At 33.0% G+C, this 27,822-nt stretch overlaps 2 protein-coding genes across 4 annotated transcripts in view; both read right to left on the reverse strand.

Moving 5' to 3' along the window:
• The window catches only part of LOC126745009 (beta-1,4-glucuronyltransferase 1-like), a 60,433-nt gene extending 45,885 nt beyond the window's left edge, over positions 1 to 14,548 (reverse strand). The window contains exon 1 of one of the 2 annotated variants that reach the window (XM_050452651.1): positions 14,311 to 14,548. The gene's annotated coding sequence lies outside the window, so the exon portion shown is untranslated. Of the gene's footprint in view, positions 1 to 4,151; positions 4,171 to 14,310 lie in introns of those variants that run through there. The other variant, XM_050452653.1, reaches the window with a different exon arrangement.
• Positions 14,549 to 17,564: 3,016 nt separating this feature from the next.
• Positions 17,565 to 26,996, reverse strand: LOC126745010 (peritrophin-44-like). 2 transcript variants are annotated; one of them, XM_050452656.1, is made up of 9 exons: positions 26,867 to 26,996; positions 21,199 to 21,363; positions 18,943 to 19,059; positions 18,648 to 18,887; positions 18,393 to 18,593; positions 18,195 to 18,337; positions 18,050 to 18,137; positions 17,801 to 17,976; positions 17,565 to 17,686 (listed from the first exon to the last, which is right to left on the reverse strand). In XM_050452656.1, the coding sequence occupies exons 1-8, from the start codon at positions 26,955 to 26,957 to the stop codon at positions 17,801 to 17,803; spliced, it is 1,221 nt and encodes a 406-aa protein (XP_050308613.1). In that variant the 5' UTR covers positions 26,958 to 26,996; the 3' UTR covers positions 17,565 to 17,686. The 2 variants fall into 2 exon arrangements, with proteins under 2 accessions (XP_050308613.1, XP_050308614.1); XM_050452657.1 differs by lacking the exon at positions 21,199 to 21,363 and having other exon boundaries at positions 26,867 to 26,994.
• Positions 26,997 to 27,822: the final 826 nt, after the last annotated feature.

The raw sequence follows: 27,822 nt of genomic DNA on the forward strand, positions 1-27,822 counted from the left end.
ATTTAGCCTTGTTGAGCTCAATAAGGGTCTTAAGGTGTAATAAGTTGGCAAGTTAAGTATGTCAAAAAATCAGCACGGTCCTGCTAAAAAAAAACATACTACATGTGAAAAAGCTCTCAAGTGCAACCAAAATGTAAATTAATATTGTACGTGTCCCCTGAGAGCGTAAAGGAGCGCCTTTAGCGTATTAAAATCTTAAGAAGCGACGCTGGAAACTACAAACGGCGCACCATCATAATAACGGCACTATAAGGAATTTGGTATTCACTTTAAAGTCTAGTAGTAGGTAAATGCCAAAGTATAGCGAATATTATACCAACGATGATGTTACCTAATGGATCTCTCTCTCTCTCTCTCTCTCTCTAACGGAGATTTTAGAATTAAACTAAGAGAAGCGGTTTTTAGGTTAAGTTAAGTATATTAATTAGGATATTACTGCGATACTTGATATCAAAGAAATTATTTCATTATTGCTTTGTAAGCGATAAAACGAGAAGAAGAGTACATTTAAGATACTGAAAATACTCACTGATATGACGCTCACAAGGATTCAATCCTATCCTGTTATTTGCAAGCACATTGCTATGAACGAATGCTTTACGTCTCTAGTGGGTTTAACTACCTCAGAAAAATCACATATCTTGATAATTCCAGGCGTGCCTGGACCATGAAATTCGGTAGAAATAAAAAAATGCACTTTTTGACCTTTAAACCAGTCTAAGGTCCATGAATCTTTGACAATCGCTATGAAATAATGCGTCACGTTTCTAGTGGGTTTAACTACCTCAGAAAAGTTAAATTTTTAGATAATTCAAGGCGTGCCTGGACCATGAAATTCAGTAGAAAAAAAAATGAACTTTTTATCCACTTTTTGACCTTTAAACTCGTCTGAGATCCATGAAACTTTAACAATCGCTATGAAATAATGCTTCACGTCTCTAGTGGGTTTGATTACCTCAGAAAATTTAAATATCTAGATAATTCCAGGCGTGCCTGGACCATGAAATGCGGTAGAAATCAAAAAAATGCACTTTTTGACCTTTAAACCAGTCCAAGGTCCATGAATCTTTGACGATCGCTTTGAAATAATGCTTCACGTCTCTAGTGGGTTTAACTACTTCAGAAAAGTGAAATATCTAGATGATTTCAGGCGTACCTGGACCATGAAATGCGGTAGAAATTGAAAAAATGCACTTTTTATCCACTCTCTGACCTTTAAACCAGTCTGAGATCCATGAATCTTTAACGATCGCTATGCAATAATGCTTCGCGTCTTTATTGGGTTTAATTACCTTAGAAAAGTGAAGTATCTAAACAATGCAAGGCGTGCCTGGACCATGAAATGCGGTAGAAATGAAAAAAATTGACTTTTTATCCACTTCTTGATATTTAAACTCGTCTGAGATCCATGAATCTTTGACGATCGCTATGAAATAATGCTTCACGTCTCTAGTGGGTTTAACTACCTCAGAAAAGTGAAATATCTATATGATTCAGGATGTGTCTGGACCAAGAAATGCGGTAGAAATCAAAAAAATGCACTTTTTATCCACTTTTTAAGATTTAAACCAGTCTCAGATCCATGAATCATTAACGATCGTTATGATATAATGCTTCACGTCTCTAGTGGGTTTAACTACCTCAGAAAAGTGAAATATCTAGATAATTCCAGGCGTGCTTGGACCATGAAATGCGGTAGAAATTAAGAAAATGCACTTTTTATCTATTTTTTGACCTTTAAACTCGTCTGAGATCCATGAAACTTTAACGATCGCTATGAAATAATGCTTCACGTCTCTAGTGGGTTTAACTACCTCAGAAAAATTAAATATCTAAATAATTCTAGGCGTGCCTGGACCATGAAATGTGGTAGAAATTAAAAAAATGCACTTTTTGACCTTTAAGCTAATCTGAGATCCATGAATCTTTGACGATCGCTATGAAATAATGCTTTACGTCTATAGTGACTTTAACTACCTCAAAAAAGTTAAATATCTAGATGATTCAAGGTGTGCCTGGACCATGAAATGCGGTAGAAATCGAAAATATGCACATTTTATTTCATGGTCCATGCACGCCTTGAATCGTCTTAAAATTTCACTTCTCTAAGGTGATTAAACCCACTAAACACATGAAGCATAATTTTGGATTTAATCAAGGAATCGTGGAAGATTCATGGGCTTAAAGATCGGACAAAAGTTATACAGAGCTAGTGAACTTTCTGGAGCACTGACACAGTTGGAAACTGAGTCGTCATTGCACGTCCTTAGTAAACAATTATTAAGAGAGCAGCAGAGAAAACTTTGGAGAAAATTAGGAAAATGACCGGAAAATTCAAGCCTTTACTTCGAAAATAACCATACGAGTTACAGTAAGATCATGATGAAATGCCAACTAAATACCAATGTGAATGTGACAAAGTGGCCACTGTATCCACACAGGACAGGTTTCCAGATTAGGAATAGTAGAACACGCTTAATCCACTAACACATAATAAACAACAGCAAAGATTTAGGAAACAACTTATTTAAACTTCAAGTAGACCCCTGTTATTGGGTTAGGTCTCGAAGGCCCCCATCATCAATTTTTCTTAGTCTACTTTCTCTATTCTTCTCATTGTATAGCATTAAAAAAAATTTAACTGAAAGTGCTTTAGTTTCCTTCCTATAACTCCAATGTAGGCGTTTTTCATATGATTGGGCTAGAAAATTGTAATTTCCAGAAGGTCCAGATATCGATCTAGAGGAAAAAATTTAAAAGTTTCATTAAGTTAAGGAGGGTTAAAAGAATGATTTAAAAGTTATGTTAATTGTTATGTTATAGTTAATACTGATGGTCAATCTTGGCACTTTTGAATTTCTGGCGGATCTCTAATCTATCTGATCTAATGAGTTCCATAGAAATAATGAAACATAAACTCAGTACCGCAAAGCATTTTTTTTTTCCAGGACACAATTCACACGCCTTTTTAGACCATTAATTACGGTTAATTCGCAAAAGTAGTATCGCTACTTTTAGGCCCCAAATATAACCGTACAACGGGCTTTTAAACAAGCATAACAGAATGAAACACTTGAAACCGTACGTCTAATCAAAAACCAAAAATCTCAGGTAATACAGTCACTGCTTAAAAATACCATAAGCATCAACAATGAACTTTATATACTATACAAGGATATACGATAGCGGGTTTTAATTGATCATGTTTACTGATTGTTTTTTTATTAATCCCATTAATAACTTGCAAACTAGTAATCACTGAGTTCATTTTTTTTAAATTGGATATTGAGATAAGAGACCTTGACAAACCAGCTCACCAAACCTCGAACCATGTATGTGATACAATCAAATGCCTTACTTAAGGCACTGAACCCAAACAAGTAAGCTGGCTATTAATAATTCTGGTTAGTAGATATAGTATTAAAGGTAAGTCCAGAAATTACTTTCAGCTGGTAGTAAGACTTATATTGGGTAAGAAGGTTGCCAATCAAACTAACTTGACAAATGAAGGTTGCAAAATAGAGCATGAACAGGAAGGAGAACATATGATGGACTGGAATAGATAGTCTTCCTAGTCTGGTATTCAGATCAATGACCAGTCAAAACTCTAAAGAAATAAGCCAAGGCTTATATTTCCAATAAAGTGCAATCCTAGAAACTGTAATTGATTCAGACAGTCAATGAAGTTGATGCAAGGCTGGTTTATGTAAGGAAGGGATATAACTGGAATACCAGGTCATAAGAGTTAGTAGGGAAGTGAGAAAGAGGATAAATAGAGTTAGAAGAAGAGACTCAATCAAGGGTCGGACTCGTAGTTCCTTATGAGTCACATCGGAAGTATAATATTTAGGCTAAATTAGTATTCTCTGTCAGGTAAAAAAGGTAACCTTGTGTAATTCTTTTTCTTGGTAATACGTTGCAAACGTATGATCTCTGTGAGGTGTGAGTCTTGAATTAAATCTAAAACTACTATTTTGAAACTGTCTAGGGAAGAGGTGTATTTGATACTAATATTTTGTCCTCAAATCTCTGGTTTCCTTGTTTTGTTTTGTAACATTGGTAGATTGCAAACTAAAGCTGCCAGACATTCCTCAACTTTTAACTGAGCTCGTTCATTTACATCTGTATAAAACACAAAAGAGAAAACTCACCGAAAGAAATCCTTCATCCAAACGAACGAGGTATTTTCACAAAAAAAGGAAAAATTTGCACCAACTAGACCGCACTGCACGTAGAAAACGAACCTCGCCACTTCACTAATGATAAGAAGAACCAGAAGAAGAAGAAGAAGAAGAGGAAGATTCTTCCTTTCACAACGAGTGAGACGACTGACACGAACCGACGCGCACCGATGAATTAACGACCTCAAGTCGCCGATGGACGATCATGATGATGATGATGATGGTGGTATGTCGTCGTTTTTGCATAAGGCAGCATCGAACTATGACGTATTTAAAGATCATCTCTCAGTTTAATTATTCCAGGCAAATAAGGTCTATTTTCCCAAATGCTAAAACATATGAGAAAAAGTGCTTTTATAACGAAAAATGATTCAGTTTCGTGAACAATCTGTGAAGAAATAGTTTATGTAATAGCCTAGATTAAAGAAGGCTCTCTATTAACATTAATCTATTTTTTCTTAAAAAGCATAGATGTTATGGGGTGATTTCCTGTATACAATACTTAACTGAACAATTCGCGTTTTCATATTTCCTGTTTATTTTATTTTAATATTTCAAAGGAAAACTACTTCAAAGCATGTCCATAAATTCAGGCGCACTTTTATTAAACCGCCACATTAATATTCAAATATTTTAATTATATAGCTATAAATGTTAGGAACGTAAACCGTAATACACGTATTAAACCAGTAGGCGCATAAATAGCAATTATGGGTTGGACATGGCATATTCAACTGCGATTCTAGAGCTTAAGTGAACTTGACATTCTAAAAATAGCGAGGCTGAACTTTATCAAAAGCTTTAGGCTTATCCGCTTAGAGTTATTTTATTATGGCTTCTTTTCGTTACGTCTATATTTTTAAACACTATTAATAAACTAGATTTATTTAGTCCATATTTAAGTTAGACTGAGATAATAAATTAATATTAGCACAATATAACAACATTCAACTTCCCGCTATATAGAGGTTCGTTTGATGTGTTTTCAGTGCTTCTTCTGCAAGAGAGGTAATTGGATAACGTAACTTGCAACTGAAAATTAAAGAAATAATGGCCTTAATTATTATAGCGCAACTTGGTTCGGTTATGATATACCATTAATGGTACGTACATCGTGTACTATTTATACCGGATAACATTAAACATTTTTATGACAATATTATGGGAAATTTTAACAGAGAAAAATTAAATCAATTAAGAAATTAAATCAGTGCAAGGAACTAGTAGTACTTGGACTACACAAAATTTTACTGTAAAACGGTTCCGTTTTTGTGGAGTGGAGGAAATCGGTTACAAAAGATTAAATTCGAATTATTAAATGTTTTAATTGCTGTGCTTTTCAACATATGGAAATAACTTATCCAAATGTAGTTGTCCAGATGTGTTTGTTCTTGAATCGTTTGGTACTACTGGAAAAGCCCTACGTCGTATAGTTTCTAAGCTACAGATATTCAAAGTTTCTTAATAAATTTTATGCATTTTTGTCTTGTCGGTCCAAAAATGGTCAATTTTGACTTTTTTTCCTGGAAAAACTATTAATTCTTAAATATTGTATCTTAAGTTTTTAGACTATTTGGAGCCTTCTGAATCGTTTGGTACTACTAGAAAAGGGGTATCTATTATAGATTTCTGGCTATGGCCCTTCCCGATTTGGATCTTTTATATAAAACTTAAATTTTATTAATAGAATTTGGATATAACTATTTCAAAAGTGTTTGGTACCTCTGAAAAAATTATTATATTTTAAGCAATGACATCTAGAAGAAAAATTATAATTCGCTTATTCCAAGCAGTAGAAAAAGAAGACCTGAAATGCATATGGTTCAGTAAGGAGTTGCGTGTTAGGGCATCTGTAAGAATTTCAGCATCAGAAAACTTGAAGTTTAATTTATTATTTAATTAAATAAACGTCTTAATGCATCTTACTGAAAAACTCATTTACCTGATTAGCTTTGGTTAACGACTCCAAGTTCAATTAAGTATTTCAAGTTAAGTACTGTTTTATTGAGATTTTTAGGGGCAAAATGCTCATATCTCTGAAACTAAGAGAGTTAAAGAGTTGAAAATTGAAACACACATTCTTTTAAAAAATTCATTGGACACCTATTTCAGTGTTTTTTCAAAAAGTTATTTAAAATTAAGAAAATAGCCTTGGAAGTTGGAAAAAATAATTATTTTATTTATTAAGGTTTTTAGGGGCAAAATGCTCATATCTCTAAAACTAAGAGAGTTAAAGAGTTGAAAATTGAAACACACATTCTTCTAAAAAAATCATTGAACACCTATTTCAGTATTTTTCCAAAAAATTATTTGAAATTAAGAAAATAGCCTTGGAAATTGGAAAAAATAATTATTTTATTTATTAAGGTTTTTAGGGGCAAAATGCTCATATCTCTGAAACTAAGAGAGTTAAAGAATTGAAAATTGAGACACACATTCTACTAAAAAAATCATTAGACACCTATTTTAGTGTTTTTTCAGAAAGTTATTTGAAATTAAGAAAATAGCCTTGGAAATTGGAAAAAATAATTATTTTATTTATTAAGGTTTTTAGGGGCAAAATGCTCATATCTCTGAAACTAAGAGAGTTAAAGAATTGAAAATTGAGACACATATTCTACTAAAAAAATCATTAGACACCTATTTTAGTGTTTTTTCAGAAAGTTATTTGAAATTAAAAAATTAGCCTTGGAAGTTGAAAAAAAAAATTATTTTTTTTTAAAGGGTTTTAGGGGCAAAATGCTCATATCTCTGAAACTAAGAGAGTTAAAGACTTGAAAATTAAAACACACATTCCTCTAATAAATTTATTGGACACCTATTTGAGTATTTTTCCAGGAAGGTATTTGAAATTTAGAAATCAGTCTTGGAAGTTGAAAAATATAATTATTTATTTTTTTAAAGATTTTTAGAGGCAAAATGCTCATATCTCTGAAACTAAGAGAGTTAAAGACTTGAAAATTGAAACACACACTCTTCTAAAAAAATCATTGAACATCTATTTCAGTGTTTTTCCAAAAAGTTATTTGAAATTTAGAAATCAGGCTTGGAAGTTGGAAAAATATAATTTTTTTTTAAAGGTTTTTAGGGGCAAAATGCTCATATCTCTGAAACTAAGAGAGTTAAAGAGTTAAAAATTGAAACGCATATTCTTCTAAGAAAATCATTGAACACCTATTTTAGTGTTTTTTCAGAAAGTTATTTGAAATTAAAAAATTAGCCTTGGAAGTTGAGAAAAAAATTTTTTTTTAAAGGTTTTTAGGGGCAAAATGCTCATATCTCTGAAACTAAGAGAGTTAAAAACATGAAAATCGAAACACACATTCTTCTAAAAAAATCGTTGGACACCTATTTCAGTGTTTTTCCAAAAAGTTATTTGAAATTTAGAAATCAGCCCTGGAAGTTGGAAAAAAAAATTATTTCATTTATTAAGGTTTTTAGGGGCAAAATGCTCATATCTCTAAAACTAAGAGAGTTAAAGACTTGAAAATTGAAACACACATTACTCTAAGAAAATCATTGGACACCTATTTCAGCGTTTTTCCAAAAAGTTATTTGAAATTAAGAAAATAGCCTTGGAAGTTGGAAAAAATTATAATTTTCTTTTTAAAGGTTTTTAGGGGCAAAATGCTCATATCTCTGAAACTAAGAGAGCTAAAGACTTGAAAATCGAGATACACATTCTTCTAAAAAAATCATTGGACACCTATTTCAGCGTTTTTCCAAAAAGTTATTTGAAATTAAGAAATCAGCCTTGGCAGTTGAAAAAAAAATTAATTTATAATCGACCTAAACCAAATTTTTCAATTTCAATGTTTCGCTTTAAAAATAATTATAATACTTTATTCTTGGAGGCACAGCTCCACAATTAGCTTTTTTTCTGTGGATTCATAACTAGTTTATTTCTTTCAAATTAATTATCAAAATATTAAAATTAAGAGTTAAAAGTAGCTTTAGCCAATTATTGCCTTTTTGGGCAAATGTAGCTTAATGTGCATTTGATACCGAATAAAGACAAATTTGTTTATGACTTATTATTGAAACTTCTCCGTGGCATCAACAGGTGGGAGGCGACTACAAATATTATCTGACTTATCCAAGGCTTTTGACTGTATGAGTCTATTAATTGTTCCACTATATGCTGCATTCATTCATCGGTTTGAAAATTACTTAATTGATGAGGCTGTATACATCAATCTATTTCTTATTTATATAAGTGTCTTAAATAATCTTAACATTAGAGGTGGACCACGTTATTTACTGATGACACGACGATTCTGTTATGCGTGTGTTATTTTTGTGAAGTGTATATAATATGTTTCTTTTTACTTCAATTAATTAGTTAATTTAGTCCAGGCATTTCAGGCTTTTCTACTTATTACAGACAATTCATACTTCAGGCAGCTTTAGGGTACTCGTTACTCATTCCGGGCAGTTCAATTTATTCATTATTTTACCAAGTAATTTATTTTTTCAAGCATGACAATTATTATTTTGGTAAATCTCAATGTAATTTTTAATTTTTCCAGGCATTACTAGTTACTTTGGACCTTTTACACAATTATTAAAGTTATTCAACATTTTTACACTTCTTCTTCACTAGTCTTCAGTAAAAAATTCCAATTTTTGTATTTTTTACAGGCAGTAATAGTATGGAATCTTTTATTTCATCCAGGCATTTTTATTTATCCCAATCATTGATTATTCATTCCAGGCACTTGAATTTATTCATTATAATAAATTTTAAAAATAATAATGTTTTATATCTTATAAGTTAGTAGTTTTACTCGTCTAGGGGCTTGACCTTTAAGATTTTTCTCAAACAACTCTAACGCATTTTTCATTTATTCCAGGCAGTTCAATGTATTTACAGTTATTATAAGTGCTAACCTGGTAACAACTGGGATAACGGCTGTCAAGTTTTAATGGAATAACATTAAAAAAAAAATACTAAAAGTGTACACACAGTTCTGTACTACTTCCTGGATCATTATAATTTTTTTTTAATTTATGAGACTCACCACATAAGATAAGCAGCATTTCTGGACCTGGAATGAGTTATTGTGTGGACAAATATACATCAAAAATTGATTTTTCAAGGTAGAACTTTGGAAAATTTAATAAATATGTAAGTAAAAGTACCATATTTATGATGATGAAATTTAGGTCAACTTAAAGATAAATGAAAGGCGCGAGCCGCATTGATCTACATAAATTATAATACGATCCGGTTTAATTATAAACAAATTCAAATTAATGAATAAAATGTCGTGCGGAAATGGCTGGCGTGATACTTTTCCGTTTCACTTTGCAGATAAGAAATACCCACAGATAAAGCTGCTTTAAGTCCAATGATTGGTGTGACATCACAAGTTAGCTCGAGACGGTCTGAGAAGGTGTGTTTTTCACAAATTTTGAGACATTATTTTTGACATTTCAGATGTAACTTTTTATCAAAAACACCACAATAGTTATCGAGGGCTTACGCTCGACGCTCTCTTACGAAGTATCAGTTGACTAACAAGTGACGTCACGATATCCAAAAAAAAAGTCTGATTTCCATGCATTGCTCATTCCAACAGTTCAGCAAATGTCATTAAACCGTTGAAACTAATTATATGTTGCGTGACACTTTAAACAGAACTAATTCAATAATAAAACATCTGTCGCCACGTTTTGTTCGTTTATATTTATCTCGTGGTGCATACTGACGAAGAGGAAAATATCAGTGTGAACAAAATATCATATAATTATGGTTGTTATGTATTATAGTTGCATAAATTGGACATAAGGATTTGCGGGTCTGTGATAATTTCGCCAATTAGTGGAACTTGTTTGGTTTCTCGTTACTTATATTTGCAATTTATTTCATTTATATGATGATTTTTTAGGTTTAACCCTACTGAATTTATATTAGCTATTAGGAGAGTGTTTAATAGGACTTGGAAGAAAATATTAATCGATTTCTAATTATAAATTAATTTTCAATTATCAACAAATAGAGAATTTAGGTGTTAATTATTGGCGCCCAACGTAAGGCAAGTTTCTCAATTTTTGCAATTAGAATTATGGACTTCGAGGGAGTTGACTCACTTTAAAGTCCAATACCTAAGAAACTATTAAGAATATTCTTATAAAATAAAAAGTATAATAGTCTTCGTCAAAATTCGTCCCATTGACTACGTTTACACGCGCGGATCTATTAGGTCCATGGATCAAATGATATTTTTACTTAGTACACCCTTGTTTACAAGAATTAATTTTGAGGGTTAAATTAGTGCAGGTTTATCTCTAGGATCAAAATGGCAGTTTTTTTTTAGAGGAAAGTCCTATGTCACTATATTTTATTTCATTCTTATATAACACCAATAAGAATGAAAGAAAACAGAAGAAGAGAGAAGCTAGAGAACAACAAACTTCAAAAATGGCAAGATAAATGGAATGACAATGATACTGAATCATGCAGATGGACCAAAAGACTAATACCCCTGATAGAACCATGGATAAACCGAAAGCATGGAGAGATAAATTTTTATATGGCGCAATTTCTAACCGGCCATGGAAGCTTCAGGGTTTTTACGAGAATGATAGGAAAAACAGATGATGACGAATGCCTATACTGTGATACAGCCGAATACACGGTTTTTTACTATCCCAGATGGAGAGAGGAGAGAGAGGCAGTGTACAACAATCTCAGGAAAAGACTTACTGCAGACAATATTATCACCGAAATGCTAGAAAGGGGACCAAATAAGTAACATGATGTTTGAAATATTATGAATTAGTTGAATAGAGTTTGTAACCTTTAAATCTTTAAGTGTTTTTGCTGTTAAAAAATAATAAAAATAAACTAATAAAATTGTTTTAAGGCTTAAGCTTGTGTACAAAAATACAAACCTTGTAAGTTAACATCCAATAAAATGTCAAAACTGTCATTTTGGTACTTCAAAATGGGTCCTAAGTGTTTACACCGAATTAATCTACCCTGTTTGGGACGTATCAAATTTTAGTGCGCAGCCATTTGTACCGAAAAAATGACGTCATTTGATCAAACTATTAAATATTTAATACACGCGTTGTAAACGTAGCCTGGAATTGCCTGGAAGGGACAAAAACATACATGGGAACTGTTTGGCCTATAAAATGAATTTAAGGTTCTGTAAAATTGTAAAAATTAACTAACAGAGATATGAAAAAGATGGAGTTGAAAAACTGCATTAATAGCCTATGAGGAATAAGGAAACAATAGTTTTTGCCTGAAAATTTAAAAAATAAATAACTTCAAGTGTCTTGAGTAAAATAATGAATAAATTCAACTGCCTGGAATAATTTTTTTATTTATTTAGTGCCTTTAGGCTGATTAATTGCTAAGGCCCTAAATAAATAAATAAAAAATTATTCCAGGCAGTTGAATTTATTCATTATTTTACTAAGTTATCAATTAAGTAATTTTGTAGCATTTACAGAAAATGATTAAATATGGTTAAAACGTTCTTGTGAAAAACAAACAAAACGGTCGGTCGTTTGCTTAAGCAATTTGTATGGTGTTAATGCCCTATAACACAATCTTGACTGGGAAATATGTGTGGGACAAGAAATATAATGAAGTGGGCACTAAAGTGGTTCATCATTATATTTCCTTGTAAATAGCATATATAAATTATTGTTTGATTTCATTAAAATTTGTTAGAGTTTTTAAGAATTTTCACATTAAACTGGCGGTTTCTCAAGTAACAATTTGTAGTCACCTAAATTGCGATTACTCTTATTTTTACTTGTTGCAACGTTGTTTTCAGTGTAAAGTTTAATTGGTTTTACAACGACGAGGAAATTTTTGAGGTACTTATGTTTTTAGAGGAAGAAACTACTTTTTTAAGGAATATTTTCATATATGAATCTTTTTTGGGGCTAAGTATTTCCTAAGCTAGAGGCAGTTTTGTTTCCAAGGCTCAGAACCCACCAGATTTGAGGTTTTTGAAAAAAAGAATTGAAATTTTTAGTTACTCTCGGACATTTTTATATACAACTTTTAAGCCATTTAAGATATTTTTATAATTTCCTTATACAATATACTCTAGAGAAGCATTTTTTACTAAAAATTTGATTTTTGGTTATAAATTGGCTTAAATATAGCAGTTTTTGTTAAAGGGTAATTTTTTCAACTTAAGCTTTTTAAGAATAATTTGGATAATTTTTGAGGTACGTAAATGCGGTTTCCAATAAAAGAAAAAAATATTTTACAGTAATGTATAATACACCCTAGAGAGCCATTTTTTGTTAAAAATTTAATGTTACGGTAAAAATTAAATAAAGAAATTTTTTCACTAAATGTCCAGGTTTTTGAATGATATCTTAAAAATTCTTAAAAGTACTTTAATGAAGTTCACACCAAAAGAAAGTGTGTTTTTTGAAGAATAATTTCGTGTATGAGTCATTTATGTGGCTTTAGTACTTTCTGAGCTAAAGGCAGTTTTGTCCCTAAGGCTCAGAACCCACCAGATTTAAGGTTTTTGGAAACAAAATTGAATTTTTTAGTTACCTACAATAAAATGCGGTACATTCTAGGTAGCTATTTTTTTGCACAAATTTTGTTTCAGGTCAAACATTGGCCGAATTAAGGCAATTTTCTGAAAAGGATAATTTTTTCAATTGAATCTTCCAGGTTTTTATAATGAATAACTTGGAAAATCTTGAAGATACTTAAATGGCGTTTTCACTATAAGAAAGTGTATTTTATGTGGAATAATTTCACATATGAACCATTTTTATGGCTTTAGTATTTTCTGAACTACAGCCAGTTTTGCTCCCAAGGCTCAGAATCCACCAGATTTGAGGTTTTTGGAAATGAATACACACGTTGAATGGACATTTTTCGGTATAACTTCTCGGATATTTGTATTATTTTCATAATTTACAGTGATATAAAAGATACTCCATGGAACTCTTTTTGACTAAAAAATTAATTAATTCACTTTAAAAATTGCCTTAAAACGAGTAACTTTGGTTAGGGCGTAATTTTTTCAAGTTTTTTGCCAATAATTTGAAAAAACTTTGAAGTATGTAAATAGGGTTTTCACCATAAGAAAGTGTGTTTTCCGTGGAATAATTTCGTATATGAACCATTTTTGTGGCAACGGTACTTTCTAAGCTAAAGCCAGTTTTGCTCCATAAGGCTCAGAACCCACCAGATTTGACATTTTTGGAAATAAATTTGCAACACTGAATTTTCTTGTTGCCCTTAGATATTTTTCTAAATAGCTCCGAAGCTATTCAAGATATTTTCATAATTCTTTTACAGTAATATAGAGGCCCCTCTATAGAACAAATTTACGTAAAAAAATTGATCTGGGGCAAAACACTTAGTCATAAAATACATAAATAAATATTAAAATAACTAGGGGTTCATAGTACTTAGGCCTACAAAAGACAGAGAAAAAAAATTAATAGAGGCACCTAAGTCCTGAATATCATCGATTTAAATATTTTCTATCCTTATCGCTTTGTAATGGTTAAGCAAGTTAAAATTTGTCAAATTATGAAATTAAACTATATTAGTAGAAAACGCATTTTTAAATGCATGGTTGACAATTTCTAATTTTTTCAAATTGCTCCTTACATCAATTAATTTTTTAATTTTTTGTATTTTTGTCTTCTGTCCTGTCAAATAATTCTAAAAATAAACACAAAGCATTTTATTTTTTTCTTTTTATTTAAAATTCTGAGTTTTCATTATTATACTATTAAATTCCAAGCATGTGAAAAAATATACAAACACCAAATATAATAATTAGAACATCGATGCGGCGTTTTTCTTATTTAAAACCAAGCTCAAGACATGTTAGAAAAACAAACAATGGACGTTTAGGGCTCATTCTTAATATAAGAAGATTCATTTAATGTTCACTGACTAAAAACCATGAAAAAAATTAAATTGACAATAGCAATCTACATGAAGGCTCATTCAAACATGTTAAAAATTTTAATAGACCCCTAGCAGGAACTTTAAAGGAGTGTTGCTTAAAGACCGTTTAGGACATCCTGTATTTAATTCAATAGATCTAGTATATACGCCTAAAAATCAGCTTAATAAAGGACTTTTTGGCAACGAAACTCCTTATTCCTTGTTTACCTTTCAACATTCCTGTTCCAATAACGATCCCGGATCAGTGGCGCCTTAACCGCACAGAATCCGCCTCCCAATATCCCGACTATTCTGCACTCGTGTAATCACAGTTTTTCTGCTTCAAATCCCGTTTAACAATTTCGTAATTTTCAGACAAAAGACATACGAGAGAGCGAGCGAGAGTTCAAGCACGGTCTGCACACACATACGCACACATAACACGGGCGGCGGTTCAACGGGCGGTTCGACGATAAACTCCCCGTAACCGGGACGACGACGTCCCGACGGCGGCGTTGGCGGTAACGGACGCCACTTCGGCGTCGCAAGCGGGATGAACGAAATTCCCGCCGCCGAGACACCAGGGGGGGAGGGGAGACATCAGGAACGGATTAGGAAACTCAAGATGCAGGATCGGAGTTTTACTACCAATGAGTTCTTTTTAGTTTGGATGAATTTCAGGGTCGCAATTAATAAAACGGGAGAGTCAATGCTGAGACAGTTGGAAAAATGAAGGAATCCAATTAATTAGAAGAATTTTTATTCATAAATCCACTTCTGGTTCGCCGATTGGGTTGATTTTAGTTTTAAAGGTTTCCTTGGAACGTTCTTCAACTTCTGTTCAAAAAATGAAGCAAAAGCATGCATTAGGGGCGTTTTTATTCAAATTCTTGTTCAAGGAGGAAGCAATGCTCTTTTTTTGTTCCCTTTATGACATTTAAAGTTATTTTCAGTATCTTGTAGGTCATTAAAGTTAGTTAGGTAAATCAATTGGGTAAATAAAGAAGTCGTGCGAGTGGGTATGTGGAATTAAATAACTTGGACGGTAAAGGAATACCTATAACCTCAAATCAAATCTTTTTGGAAAAAGTCTAGTTTTTCAACTGAATAATTTCAAGTGCTTGTAAGTATTAAAAACTACTTAAAATTCCTGGAAAATACCAAAAGAATTCTCACAGATGGTATACTCTACTGTACTCCAGACGTGGTGCTAACAAGGAGACTGAAGGGTTCATCCTAGAAAACTTTAGGTATAATGTGAAAGAACTCTGTTCTCCTTTGACTGTGCAGCTTTAAAAAAGAAGAAATACGCAAAATTTGCTCTAGTTGGGAAAAATGTATTAATTCAAAAAACTCGTAATAATTTAGCTAAAAGAAACGCGAGTGGCATTCTGCCATTGGATTCAGCATCTGGAAAAAATTATAATAATAATAATAATAATAATAACGTTTATTATTTACCATGGAAATTACATAGAATATAAACTTACAGGTGTATTCAATAATTGAGGTAAATAAAAGCTAATGTATCAGACTCCTGCATTGAAAATGCAGGTTCTGTTCTACCTACATAGCTACAACATAAAAAACTTTTTAAACTAAACTACTTTTTAAATAAAACTAACGAATTAAACTAACAACTAATAAATTAAACTAACTACTAGATATAATGTACATACATTACATCTAGGTAGTTGATGATTTGGTACAGATTACAACAATACAACAATTAAATACGGAAGAATATATCTAATACTAGCCATTCAATTACAATTTATAAACAAGAAAAATGAAAAATAAATCTTCTAGTTCTAATATGCATGTCACTGATTATCCAATAAGATTTGCCTTACTTTTGTTTTGAATCTATAAATGGAATTCGAAATATCAGTTATATCGGGTGGTAGCGCATTAATGATGTGAGAAATATTATAAGAGAATGATTTTTTGAAAAATTGATTTTTGTGTTTAGGAATAGTTAAAGATTTACTTCTTAAATTTAAGTGATGAATGTCTGTCCGAAATGTAATTTTGTTGTATAGGTAGGGAGGACTGCGGTATTTAATAATTTTATAAAATAGCACACTGGAATGTAGCTTACGTCTATTAAACATATTAAGCCACTTAAGATCATTAAGCTTATGTGATACATGACCGCGCCTATTAATGCCATAAATAAAACGAATACAAGAGTTTTGCATTTTTTGAACTCTATAGGAGTCTTGACCATCTAGGCAAGGTCCAAAAACCACATCACAATGATTAAAATTTGACAACACAAGAGAGTCGCATAGCTCACGTTTAATATTCAGATCTAAGTAATGTCGATGAGGGTACACGGTTTTTAGAGCACAATACGACTTTTTAAGATTATTTGATATGTGTCCACTAAACTTTAGCTGTGAATCGAGTGTTAAACCCAAGCTCTTGGTGCTCTCAACTACTTGAAGTTTTTGATGTCCAACAAACAAAGAAAATTCTTCATAAATAGTCCTTATTTGAACGTTACTTCCAAAGAGAATAACTACACATTTTTTAGGGTTTAATTTTAACATATGCTTACTAGAGACTTTAACAAGTTATAGTTATATGGTTCAAAGCAGTTAAATAATCAGAAGGTGCGAAATTAACGTCTAATGTTGGATTCGATAATGAGCATGAATTCAGAATACGGAGATGGAGGGCATATGGATTACATTCTGGATTGTACTTGAAATTTTCCATATTGCTTCCTTTTGCTGTATGAGCATAAGTCGGAAATTGAATTTTTTCGCGACCTATGAATTTTTCCGCTTAAATTAAACAGTCATTTCCTTATTGGTAAAAAATTGTCAACATTCCTGGCATTCAAGTAAATTTCAACAAATAGACAAAAATTTATTTTTTTTTTGTGATTTTGGCAACAGAAAAAAAAATCAAAAATTTGGCAATAATGGCTTAATTTAATTAATTAATAGTAATTATGTCAAAATTTCTGGAATTTTAGTAAATTCCAATAAATAGTCAAAAATTGAATTTTTTCTCCCAAATTAAGTGAATAATTTCAATGGTTCGTAGTACTTTTTCTTAGCTAATTTTTTTTAATATAAACAAAACTGTTTTTAACTGGTTTTAACATTCCACATTATAATATCAGCAACACTTTTATTGCTGATAAGTCACAAGAGTCTAATGTACTTAATGCGCTTAGGAAGCTCAAGAACAAAAAAAAAATCGGGATTTGGCAAACGTACATTTCCCAAGGATAAATTCTTTTTTACGTGACAAATCCACCAGGTCCAGCCAGGTTTCCGTATTTATTTGTTCCTCTATATCCTGACTGTTGTTACAGTGTTCATCTTTATAGTGTGGGTGACTTCAAGAGTTTCACTTTCCTGGAAACTTTCTGTGGTTATTTGGATCTTGAAACTGTATTTACGAAGATGTTCGGTTAGATTTTCCTAGGAACTTGCTTAAAAATGCCCGTAATTTAAACACCAAAATACTTTATTAGACTTTAATTTCGTGTTTCTGATCCGAGTTAAACAATAAGAAAATAATAATTAACTATATTGCAAGAGCAGCCTTCGTTCGTTTCCCACTGATGTCAATTCACGTAAATCAACTGTAAAAAAGAGAGATTTTTAACGTTTGTAGCCTAAATCATTACAAAATGGTGAAACAAGTGTGTTCACCAAAGTATCAAGATAACAAGCATGTTGGAGTAAAGAAGACTTACTTAACATCGTGCTAAATGTAACGGTAAGCATTTATCCAGTTGAATGTCGTAAGCGAAACCGCTAGGACATTGGATAATTTCCGCTACACCTTCTCGACAACGACACGCGCTGGTACATTGAGGGTTCAGTGCAAAAACGGTACCGGGGGTGCAATTTTGAACTTGGGCGATCATATCTGGAAATAAGCAAATATTCTGTAGTCACTATTCAATTAAGAATCGATTGGGAGAATGTAAGAAAAATCATACCTTGCATGTTGTGTTCAATTTTTCTTTGGAAAATTTGAGGCTCCTTGGTGCAATCCACCCTATAAGAATAATCGCACAATCCCAGAATCTAAAACAGAAAAAAATTAATTAAAATATTTTGATTGGCTCCTTCGCGCTTGCTTACGTCACTAAAGCTCAATCCGTCAGGACACTCGTACCTGGCAGCGATTTTATTATAGGCACAAGTATAATATTGACTGCAATTCGTTTTGTCCCTAAATGTGCCAAATTCCAATGGGCATTCGCTTGTAACAGATGCAAAAAAATCTAAAAAAATCTAATTTACACATTCATTTATAAAAAATCCTTTAACCTGACATACTCTCGGGAATGTGCTTGTCATCCTGTGCTACACAATTCACATTTACCGGGTAATCACAATAACCTTCAGTGGAAAAGTGTAGTCCCTCGGGACAATCTTGTTCCACCGTATTATCACCCCAACAATTCACGAATTTACTGCAGGAACTGCCTGGGAAAAGTCCGGTTGGTCTCAGGCAGAATTTTCGCAGTGATGCTCCCACTATATAAATAACAACAATTAAGTCATAATTATTGCATTAAAAATTGAACAAACCTGCTGCAGGACTAGATGGAGCAGTCGTTGGTACTAGTGAAGCTGATGTGTCAATAATGGCTTTCCCTTGACAATCGACGTTTTGAGAATAATCGCAGTAAAGCTTTATAGGGCTAAATAGAAGGCCTTCAGGGCAACTCTGCTCTATGGCAATCCCTTGCCAGCAATTAACGTATTTATTGCAACCCTTGCTGGGAAATTGACCTGTTGGTTGAAGGCAAAATCGGTTTAGGTCGCCACCTAAAACATAATCATTTAAAGTTGTTCGGTGTAATTAATTACTTATTGTGTATACCATATAAGATCTCCGGTGGTTCTATAGTAAAGATCGGTTCTTTTGTGGTGGTAGATGTGGTTGTTGGTTGTGTAACAGCCAAACCGGGAGTTGATTGGGTGGTTGAGGGTTTGATTTCTAGAAAAAAATAATTTTAGTGTGGATCTAAAGGATTGGAAATGATTTCTGAAGTCGCATGAGGAAGAAGATAAAGGTAATTGAGAGATAGAAGTACATGGGCCTTCAATTACTTGTCAAAGGATTCCCGAAAAACTACTTTAATAAAGCATCCTATCGCTTATATTTGGTATCAATGTTACTCCCTATAAACCTCAAGAGGGTCAATCTTTCAATTTCTAGTATATTACTCTTAACTATTAATTCTGAAATAGATCTTTTACTTTTAATTTCAAGCACTATTGGGAATATATTTTCATTTTATGTCAGGTTTTTATAGTCATTTTGTGTATGTCTTCCAGGCCTTTAGAGACATACTTTATTTTATTCCAAGCTTTATGAATAATTGCTTTTATCTTCCAGGTTACCAGGTTAATGTTACCCCATGCAGTTCACGGTTATGACATGACTTTGATCTAGTCCAGGAATTGCAGTATTATTTATTGTAGGCATTTAAAAAAAAATAATTTATTCCAGGCATTTGCAGTATCTTTCTCAAAAAGACCAGGTGCAACATTAACAATTATACATAATACAATTCATATTCTGTATAAAGTGTGATGTGTAGTTTTGGGGTTTTAGTTTTAGACCTGAGGATGCTCTAATAGATCGAAACACGTGTGGTCGATAATGAATGTTTGTCAGACCGTAACTTGGTTGTTTTTCTTCGTTTGTTTATGTTTTAGGGTGTAAAACTAATTTTGCATATTTTTCAGACGTTTGGTGCTTATGGTGGTATCTTTCGGGAATCTCACATAACTCCTCTAATCCAGGAATTTCAATATTTGCTTCCAGGCGTTTGCAGAACATTGTTTTATTCCAGGCTATTGCAGTATTTAAAAAAAATATAGATTGCTGGTGTTTAGAATCGTATTTTGTTGTATTCCAAGCTTTATGAGTAATTATTATGGAAAAATTATAACTATAGATTTTGTATTACGTATAATTTTCCTAAAAAGCATTTTTGTCACAGGCAATTATTTTTTGAAAAAAAAAAACTTTTTTATTAACCCTACCCTTACCCCCCCCCCACCCCATACAGCTGACCAGTAAAAAATTATTTACAAAAATCATTGTTTTGCAAAATAATACGCACGAATAACAGCTGGTTTCTTCATTATAGTTCTAATCTAATAACACTGTTTGTTTAATTAAATTTGATTCAAATTTTATATAAGTATATTTATAAATATTTAATACACAACAGTGCTATTAGATTAGATATCATGTACGAAAAACGGTGATTTTTCAAAAGAATGTCATCAAATATTTGAGGTGTAGTAATCGAATTAAAAACTAGATATGTAAATCCCGTGTTAATTTTTTTAAATGCCGAAATTTTATCCTTTTTTTGTAAACAGAATCGCATATGATATATGTATATTCCACAGTACATTGACCATATATACGATTGATAAATATACCAAAACCAAAAATTTACTAAAAAATCATTAATGATAACAATATAATTGATATGTTGCTTGGATGTGATTTGAAAAAAAAATTTTATTCCAAAATTATGTTCCAGAGTTTAAAAGTAACTCTTAATTTTTTTTAGGTATTTGATACTCATTTTTATGCTTGCCAGTCATTTGATAGTAAACACTTTAAGGTTCTAATAAAAAATTTTCTTTTTAAGGAACATTAAAGATAAATCTCATATCGATTTGTAATTTACTAAAAAACGAGTGCCTACGATTAAATGAAGTTAAATAGAAATCCTGATCAGAACCTTCATTGTGATTGATCTGACAACAACGTAGAATGATGACGTCACTCCTATATAGAACGCAAGAAGTGAGTCAGAAGAGTGCAATTGGTCAAAATGGTCAGGGCATCATTAAGAAGAAAAGAGAGGTCGCGGTAAGTATATTATTCTTCCATAACCATTTACACCACTTGAGGTATTTTTAGACACAATCCCAAGTTGATTTGCCTGATTCCTCTTCAAATAATTATATAACTCTAGCCGATGATGTACTGAACCTCTTAGTGAGAGTAGAAGACAGAAAGAGTCCATGCAATAACAAACTACTACAGAAAATGAAATAGGAACAATAATTCATCATGCATTATATTCCTCTAAATCAAAACCGTTACCATTGATTGGAGTATTTGATAATGGCACTTGAACCCATACGTAACCAGGTGCAGAAGGTGATGGAGGTTGTTGTCCTGGCGCAGTCAAATAAGGTGCACCCCCAGGTGGTACAATAATTGCCATGTTAATTTGGTTCAGGTCTTTTTTAAGAGGTTTTGATCCACCTATAATATAAATTGGATAAACTCGTTGCCTTATATATCGCTACCTATCAAATATGAATTGAAATGGTTTCGTTTATAACGTTATGTAAATATGTTCTGCTATGGAAACGTTGCCATTGACCTTACGGAGTTCGTTGAATTTTATTTAAAAAAAAAAACCATTTGTACCAGCTAAGATCTATTTCATGACCCCCTAGTCACATTAAAATTCCCTGTAGTCCTCCCATACATACACACACGCATCAAGTACATACTACATTGCAGGATTTCTTTCGATAACCTATCTTCACCTTGTTCTTTTCTCGTGTAAGTCATAATTTGCAGTTGCAATTTGTTATGCTTATCTCAGGCTGTATCGAGCAGAAGTACCTTGGAAGTCACATGTGTGATACGAGTTACGCTTTTTGAAAAACGAGCTTTATAGTACCGACCGGTTCGCGGAACCCTATTGAGAACCCGATTGTTTCATTAAGAAGGGGAAGGGTATTTTAATTATAGGTAAAGTCTAGTTAAAGGATGGAACACAGTTGTCGGAGCTTAAGATCAAAAGAGACGCGAGGAAAAAAGAAAACGATATATGTATTTATTTATTGATCATTACTGAAGACAGCTTTACGGTTTAGAATGTTAAAGGGTAAAAATTCATGTGTCTATTGTTCTTCGCGTATATTTTAAAAGCCGCGCGTCTCAAATCGTTTAAAAAAAAAGCGAATGAGATTTAGTGACCTGAAACGGCTACATAAGGGGTAAATGGAGGTTTGAAGATTGCGAAAATTGTTAGTTTAACTAACGGTTAACAGAACTAAAGGAGTGAGAGAACTTTGATAATGAATGATTTGAATTTTTTCACCAAAAATTGATTTTTTTCTAAATCAAACTAAGTATACCAGCGTCTTATTTGGGTCACCTAGATTACGAAAACACTGGGTTATAACAGGATCTGAGCAGAACTAAGGGAATGAGAGCACTTTGAAAATCCTGAAAAAGTCGTTTTCGACGTCCGTTTTTGAGGCCAAAAATGGGCATCAAAAATGCCATATCTCGGCTATCGTAAGAGCTACGACCTTGCGGATGGTCTCGTTGGATTTAGAATGACGAAACTAAGACAAAACCGTTGGAATTTTCCCAATAGCTCCTACAGAAGCCGAGATATCGACCTTCAAAGTTCGGGTTTTTTCATTTTTCGGGTATACCCCCCCGTATCGAATTTTTTCACCAAAAATTGATTTTTTTCGAAATCAAACTAAGTGTACCAGCGTCTTATTCTGATCATCTAGATTACGAAAACACCGGGTTATAACAGGATCCGAGAAGAACTAAGGGAATGAGAGCACTTTGAAAATCCTGAAAAAGTCGTTTTCGACGTCCGTTTTTGAGGCCAAAAATGGGCATCAAAAATGCCATATCTCGGCTATCGTAAAAGCTACGACCTTGCGGATGGTCTCGTTGGATTTAGAATGACGAAACTAAGACAAAACCGTTAAAATTTTCCCAATAGCTCCTATAGAAGCCGAGATATCGACCTTCAAAGTTCGGGTTTTTTCATTTTTCGGGTATACCCCCCCGTATCGATTTTTTTCACCAAAAATTGATATTTTTCGAAATCAAACTAAGTATACCAGCGTCTTATTCTGATCATCTAGATTACGAAAACACCGGGTTATAACAGGATCCGAGCAGAACTAAGGGAATGAGAACACTTTGAAAATCCTGGAAAAGTCGTTTTCGACGTCCGTTTTTGAGGCCAAAAATGAGCATCAAAAATGCCATATCTCGGCTATCGTAAAAGCTACGACCTTGCGGATGGTCTCGTTGGATTCAGAATGACGAAACTAAGACAAAACCGTTGGAATTTTCCCGATAGCTCCTATAGAAGCCGAGATATCAACCTTCAAAGTTCGGGTTTTTTCATTTTTCTGGTATACCCCCCCGTATCGATTTTTTTCACCAAAAATTGATATTTTTCGAAATCAAACTAAGTATACCAGCGTCTTATTCTGATCATCTAGATTACGAAAACACCGGATTATAACAGGATCCGAGCAGAACTAAGGGAATGAGAGCACTTTGAAAATCCTGGAAAAGTCGTTTTCGATGTCTGTTTTTGAGGCCAAAAATGGCCATCAAAAATGCCATATCTCGGCTATCGTAAAAGCTACGACCTTGCGGATGGTCTCGTTGGATTCAGAATGACGAAACTAAGACAAAACCGTTGGAATTTTCCCGATAGCTTCTATAGAAGCCGAGATATCGACCTTTAAAGTTCGGGTTTTTTCATTTTTCGGGTATACCCCCCCGTATCGAATTTTTTCACCAAAAATTGATATTTTTCGAAATCAAACTAAGTATACCAGCGTCTTATTCTGATCATCTAGATTACGAAAACACCGGGTTATAACAGGATCCGAGCAGAACTAAGGGAATGAGAGCACTTTGAAAATCCTGGAAAAGTCGTTTTCGATGTCTGTTTTTGAGGCCAAAAATGGGCATCAAAAATGCCATATCTCGGCTATCGTAAAAGCTACGACCTTGCGGATGGTCTCGTTGGATTCAGAATGACGAAACTAAGACAAAACAGTTGGAATTTTCCCGATAGCTCCTATACAAGCCGAGATATCGACCTTCAAAGTTCGGGTTTTTTCATTTTTCGGGTATACCCCCCCGTATCGAATTTTTTCACCAAAAATTGATTTTTTTCGAAATCAAACTAAGTATACCAGCGTCTTATTCTGATCATCTAGATTACGAAAACACCGGGTTATAACAGGATCCGAGCAGAACTAAGGGAATGAGAGCACTTTGAAAATCCGGAAAAAGTCGGTTTCGACGTCCGTTTTTAAGGCCAAAAATGGGCATCAAAAATGCCATATCTCGGCTATCGTAAAAGCTACGACCTTGCGGATGGTCTCGTTGGATTCAGAACGACGAAACTAAGATAAAACCGTTGGAATTTTCCTGATAGCTCCTATAGGAGCCGAGATATCGACCTTCAAAGTTCGGGTTTTTTCATTTTTCGGGTATACCCCCCCGTATCGAATTTTTTCACCAAAAATTGATTTTTTTCGAAATCAAACTAAGTATACCAGCGTCTTATTCTGATCATCTAGATTACGAAAACACCGGGTTATAACAGGATCCGAGCAGAACTAAGGGAATAAGAGCACTTTGAAAATCCTGAAAAAGTCGTTTTCGACGTCCGTTTTTGAGGCCAAAAATGGGCATCAAAAATGCCATATCTCGGCTATCGTAAAAGCTACGATCTTGCGGATGGTCTCGTTGGATTCAGAATGACGAAACTAAGACAAAACAGTTGGAATTTTCCCGATAGCTCCTATACAAGCCGAGATATCGACCTTCAAAGTTCGGGTTTTTTCATTTTTCGGGTATACCCCCCCGTATCGAATTTTTTCACCAAAAATTGATTTTTTTCGAAATCAAACTAAGTATACCAGCGTCTTATTCTGATCATCTAGATTACGAAAACACCGGGTTATAACAGGATCCGAGCAGAACTAAGGGAATGAGAGCACTTTGAAAATCCTGAAAAAGTCATTTTCGACGTCCGTTTTTGAGGCCAAAAATGGGCATCAAAAATGCCATATCTCGGCTATCGTAAAAGCTACGATCTTGCGGATGGTCTCGTTGGATTCAGAATGACGAAACTAAGACAAAACCGTTGGAATTTTCCCGATAGCTCCTATAGAAGCCGAGATATCGACCTTCAAAGTTCGGGTTTTTTCATTTTTCTGGTATACCCCCCCGTATCGAATTTTTTCACCAAAAATTGATTTTTTTCGAAATCAAACTAAGTATACCAGCGTCTTATTCTGATCATCTAGATTACGAAAACACCGGGTTATAACAGGATCCGAGCAGAACTAAGGGAATGAGACCACTTTGAAAATCCTGGAAAAGTCGTTTTCGACGTCTGTTTTTGAGGCCAAAAATGGGCATCAAAAATGCCATATCTCGGCTATCGTAAAAGCTACGACCTTGCGGATGGTCTCGTTGGATTCAGACTGACGAAACTAAGACAAAACCGTTGGAATTTTCCCGATAGCTCCTATAGAAGCCGAGATATCGACCTTCAAATTTCGGGTTTTTTAATTTTTCTGGTATACCCCCCGTATCGAATTTTTTCACCAAAAATTAATTTTTTTCGAAATCAAACTAAGTATACCAGAGTCTTATTCTGATCATCTAGATTACGAAAACACCAGGTTATAACAGGATCCGAGCAGAACTAAGGGAATGAGAGCACTTTGAAAATCCTGAAAAAGTCATTTTCAACGTCCGTTTTTGACGCCAAAAATGGGCATCAAAAATGCCATGCCCTTCAAAATTTGAAAAAGTTCATTTATGACAATATTATTAATTATTTTTAATTAAGATATTTAGAATCTAGTTATTTAAGAGTCTGTTAATCTCAAAAGAAGAGAAAATTCACTAAAATTTATATTTAAAATGTGATTTTTTATTCGCAAGACTCATAATAAGAACTGCTGATATTTAGAAAGTTTCCGATATTGTCACAGATCAGTTACAGATATTTTTACATTGTAATAATTTCTATTTAAATCGACTGGGAAAAAAATTCTTTTTCTTTCATAATTTAAAAAAATTAAATCCAAATTAAAACTTTTTTGCCTTTATTGAAATAAAAAAAGTATCAATCGGACCCTTAGTGCCCACCCATTTTGCCATTAACAACAGGCAAAAAACAACAATTTTTCTTTAGCAAAATCATGAACTGACCCCTTAAGGTCAACCGTACACCCACCGCACTAACTGGACAGTTTTTTTTTATTACAAAACTTAACTTGTCTTAGTACCCACGCGCTACCGTAAATCGCTTTTATAATAACGCTTCCAAATTCATTAAATCCAAAATTGAATTTTATTGCTTGGGTGGGATTAGGTATATGGATTATAGACAATAAGTTGGGTCACCAACCTTTAAAGATCATTCATTAAAAAAAAAAACAGTTTATTTGATCATTTTTAAAGGACCACGCACAGAGGGATTTTATTGGACCCTGTATATAAAATGTAATAAATTCTATATGGGCCAATGTGTACTTAACTATTTTTTTAAATGGTGCTTTTAAGTTTAAACGTTTTTTTCGACTTTCTGAATTCTTAAAAGCGTAATTTTTGGTTTTTCTGTAATAGATACTCTGGATAAGGGTTTTCCCTATTTTTAAAATTATATCTATATTTTTTGTATAACTGTTATATATTATTTAGTATTTTCATTTGATTGTTCATTATTTCTTTTAAAGTTATAATATGAGGATTGAATAAAAAAATTAATATTAAACAAAAGTTCCTATATGAACTGTGGTCCCAGAAAGACCTACACTAATAATAATTAAATAAAATAAAAACAGTTGATGCATAAGTTTAAAATTTAAATTAGGGTCGCCCAAAGGCCTAAATGCCCCTATTTTTTAATTCAGCAAAATTTCAAAACGCAATAGTTAAGTCCATTATAAGTACTTACCTTGTTGAAAAAACGGATTTTGTTCGTAAACTGCCCCCGCACTAGTGACTAAAAGCAGAAAAATCTCCGGTAGATAATAAAGTGACATCATGGTCTTTTATTCTTCGGATTTCAATCTAGTTTTACGCAATATCGCGAATTCGCCAAGATCACGGCCACTCAGGTCTTTATATCGCTACCCCTTCCACTTTTATGTTTCTGTAGAATTTTATAAGTGTCCATTATAGCGACCAGACCATTTTTCTTTTTAATTTAATTTTTATAAGTCGAATTATCTTTCGAAAAGTCGTTAATATAAATGACGAAGTGTTGAATGCACCTCCAAGAAGGAAATTCGAAGGCCATTGCACTGGAATCGGTTTACTCAATTGTTTGAACTCATTTAAGGGTGAACTTTATGGTACGTCCACATCAGTTCAAGGGGACGTACCATTCAAGTTCTCTTCTTATTAACTTAATGATCTTTGACTTCAAAGATGGTCAAAGACACACATGAGAAGATGACGACATTTAATGGTTTTTTTAAAAATATACAATGAAATTAGGAAAGAAATAAAGGTTTACAGCCTCATCAATAACCCCAGGCTTAAACAGCAATTTGTAAAGAATTGGCCGGTTGAACCTCAAAAGGCTGAGACTATATTTTAAAAGACTTTTTTGAAAAATGTCTTGCAATTATGTTAATCGAATAGCTAAAGTTCCTGAACGAATATTTCTAATTGTTTCAATGATTACAGAAAATCGTGGAAGAATTATAGATGCAGTTAGTGCTGTAAGAATATTTAAAAAAATACACAAATAAATATACAAAATTATAATTTTTGTCCTAGTTTCCTGTCCCTGTAATTAATTAGCAATTCGAGTAATTAATTAAAAAAAAAAACAATCAATTATTCCAGGCATTTGAGGCATAATTTAGATTAAACCGCCCTAAATGGCAGTTCGACTGCCTGGAA

This window comes from Anthonomus grandis, chromosome 15 (assembly GCF_022605725.1).
Source record: "Anthonomus grandis grandis chromosome 15, icAntGran1.3, whole genome shotgun sequence".
NCBI lineage: Eukaryota > Metazoa > Arthropoda > Insecta > Coleoptera > Curculionidae > Anthonomus > Anthonomus grandis.

What these genes read in the sequence shown, in the direction of transcription:
- LOC126745010 (XM_050452656.1), bottom strand. Translation starts at nt 26,957, where the DNA reads ATGATGTCACTTTATTATCTACCGGAGATTTTTCTGCTTTTAGTCACT. An exon ending in TGACAAGCACATTCCCGAGA is followed by an intron (nt 18,338 to 18,392) that starts GTATGTCAGGTT and finishes AGATTTTTTTAG; the next exon opens with ATTTTTTTGCATCTGTTACA. An exon ending in AATTGAACACAACATGCAAG is followed by an intron (nt 17,977 to 18,049) that starts GTATGATTTTTC and finishes GCTTATTTCCAG; the next exon opens with ATATGATCGCCCAAGTTCAA.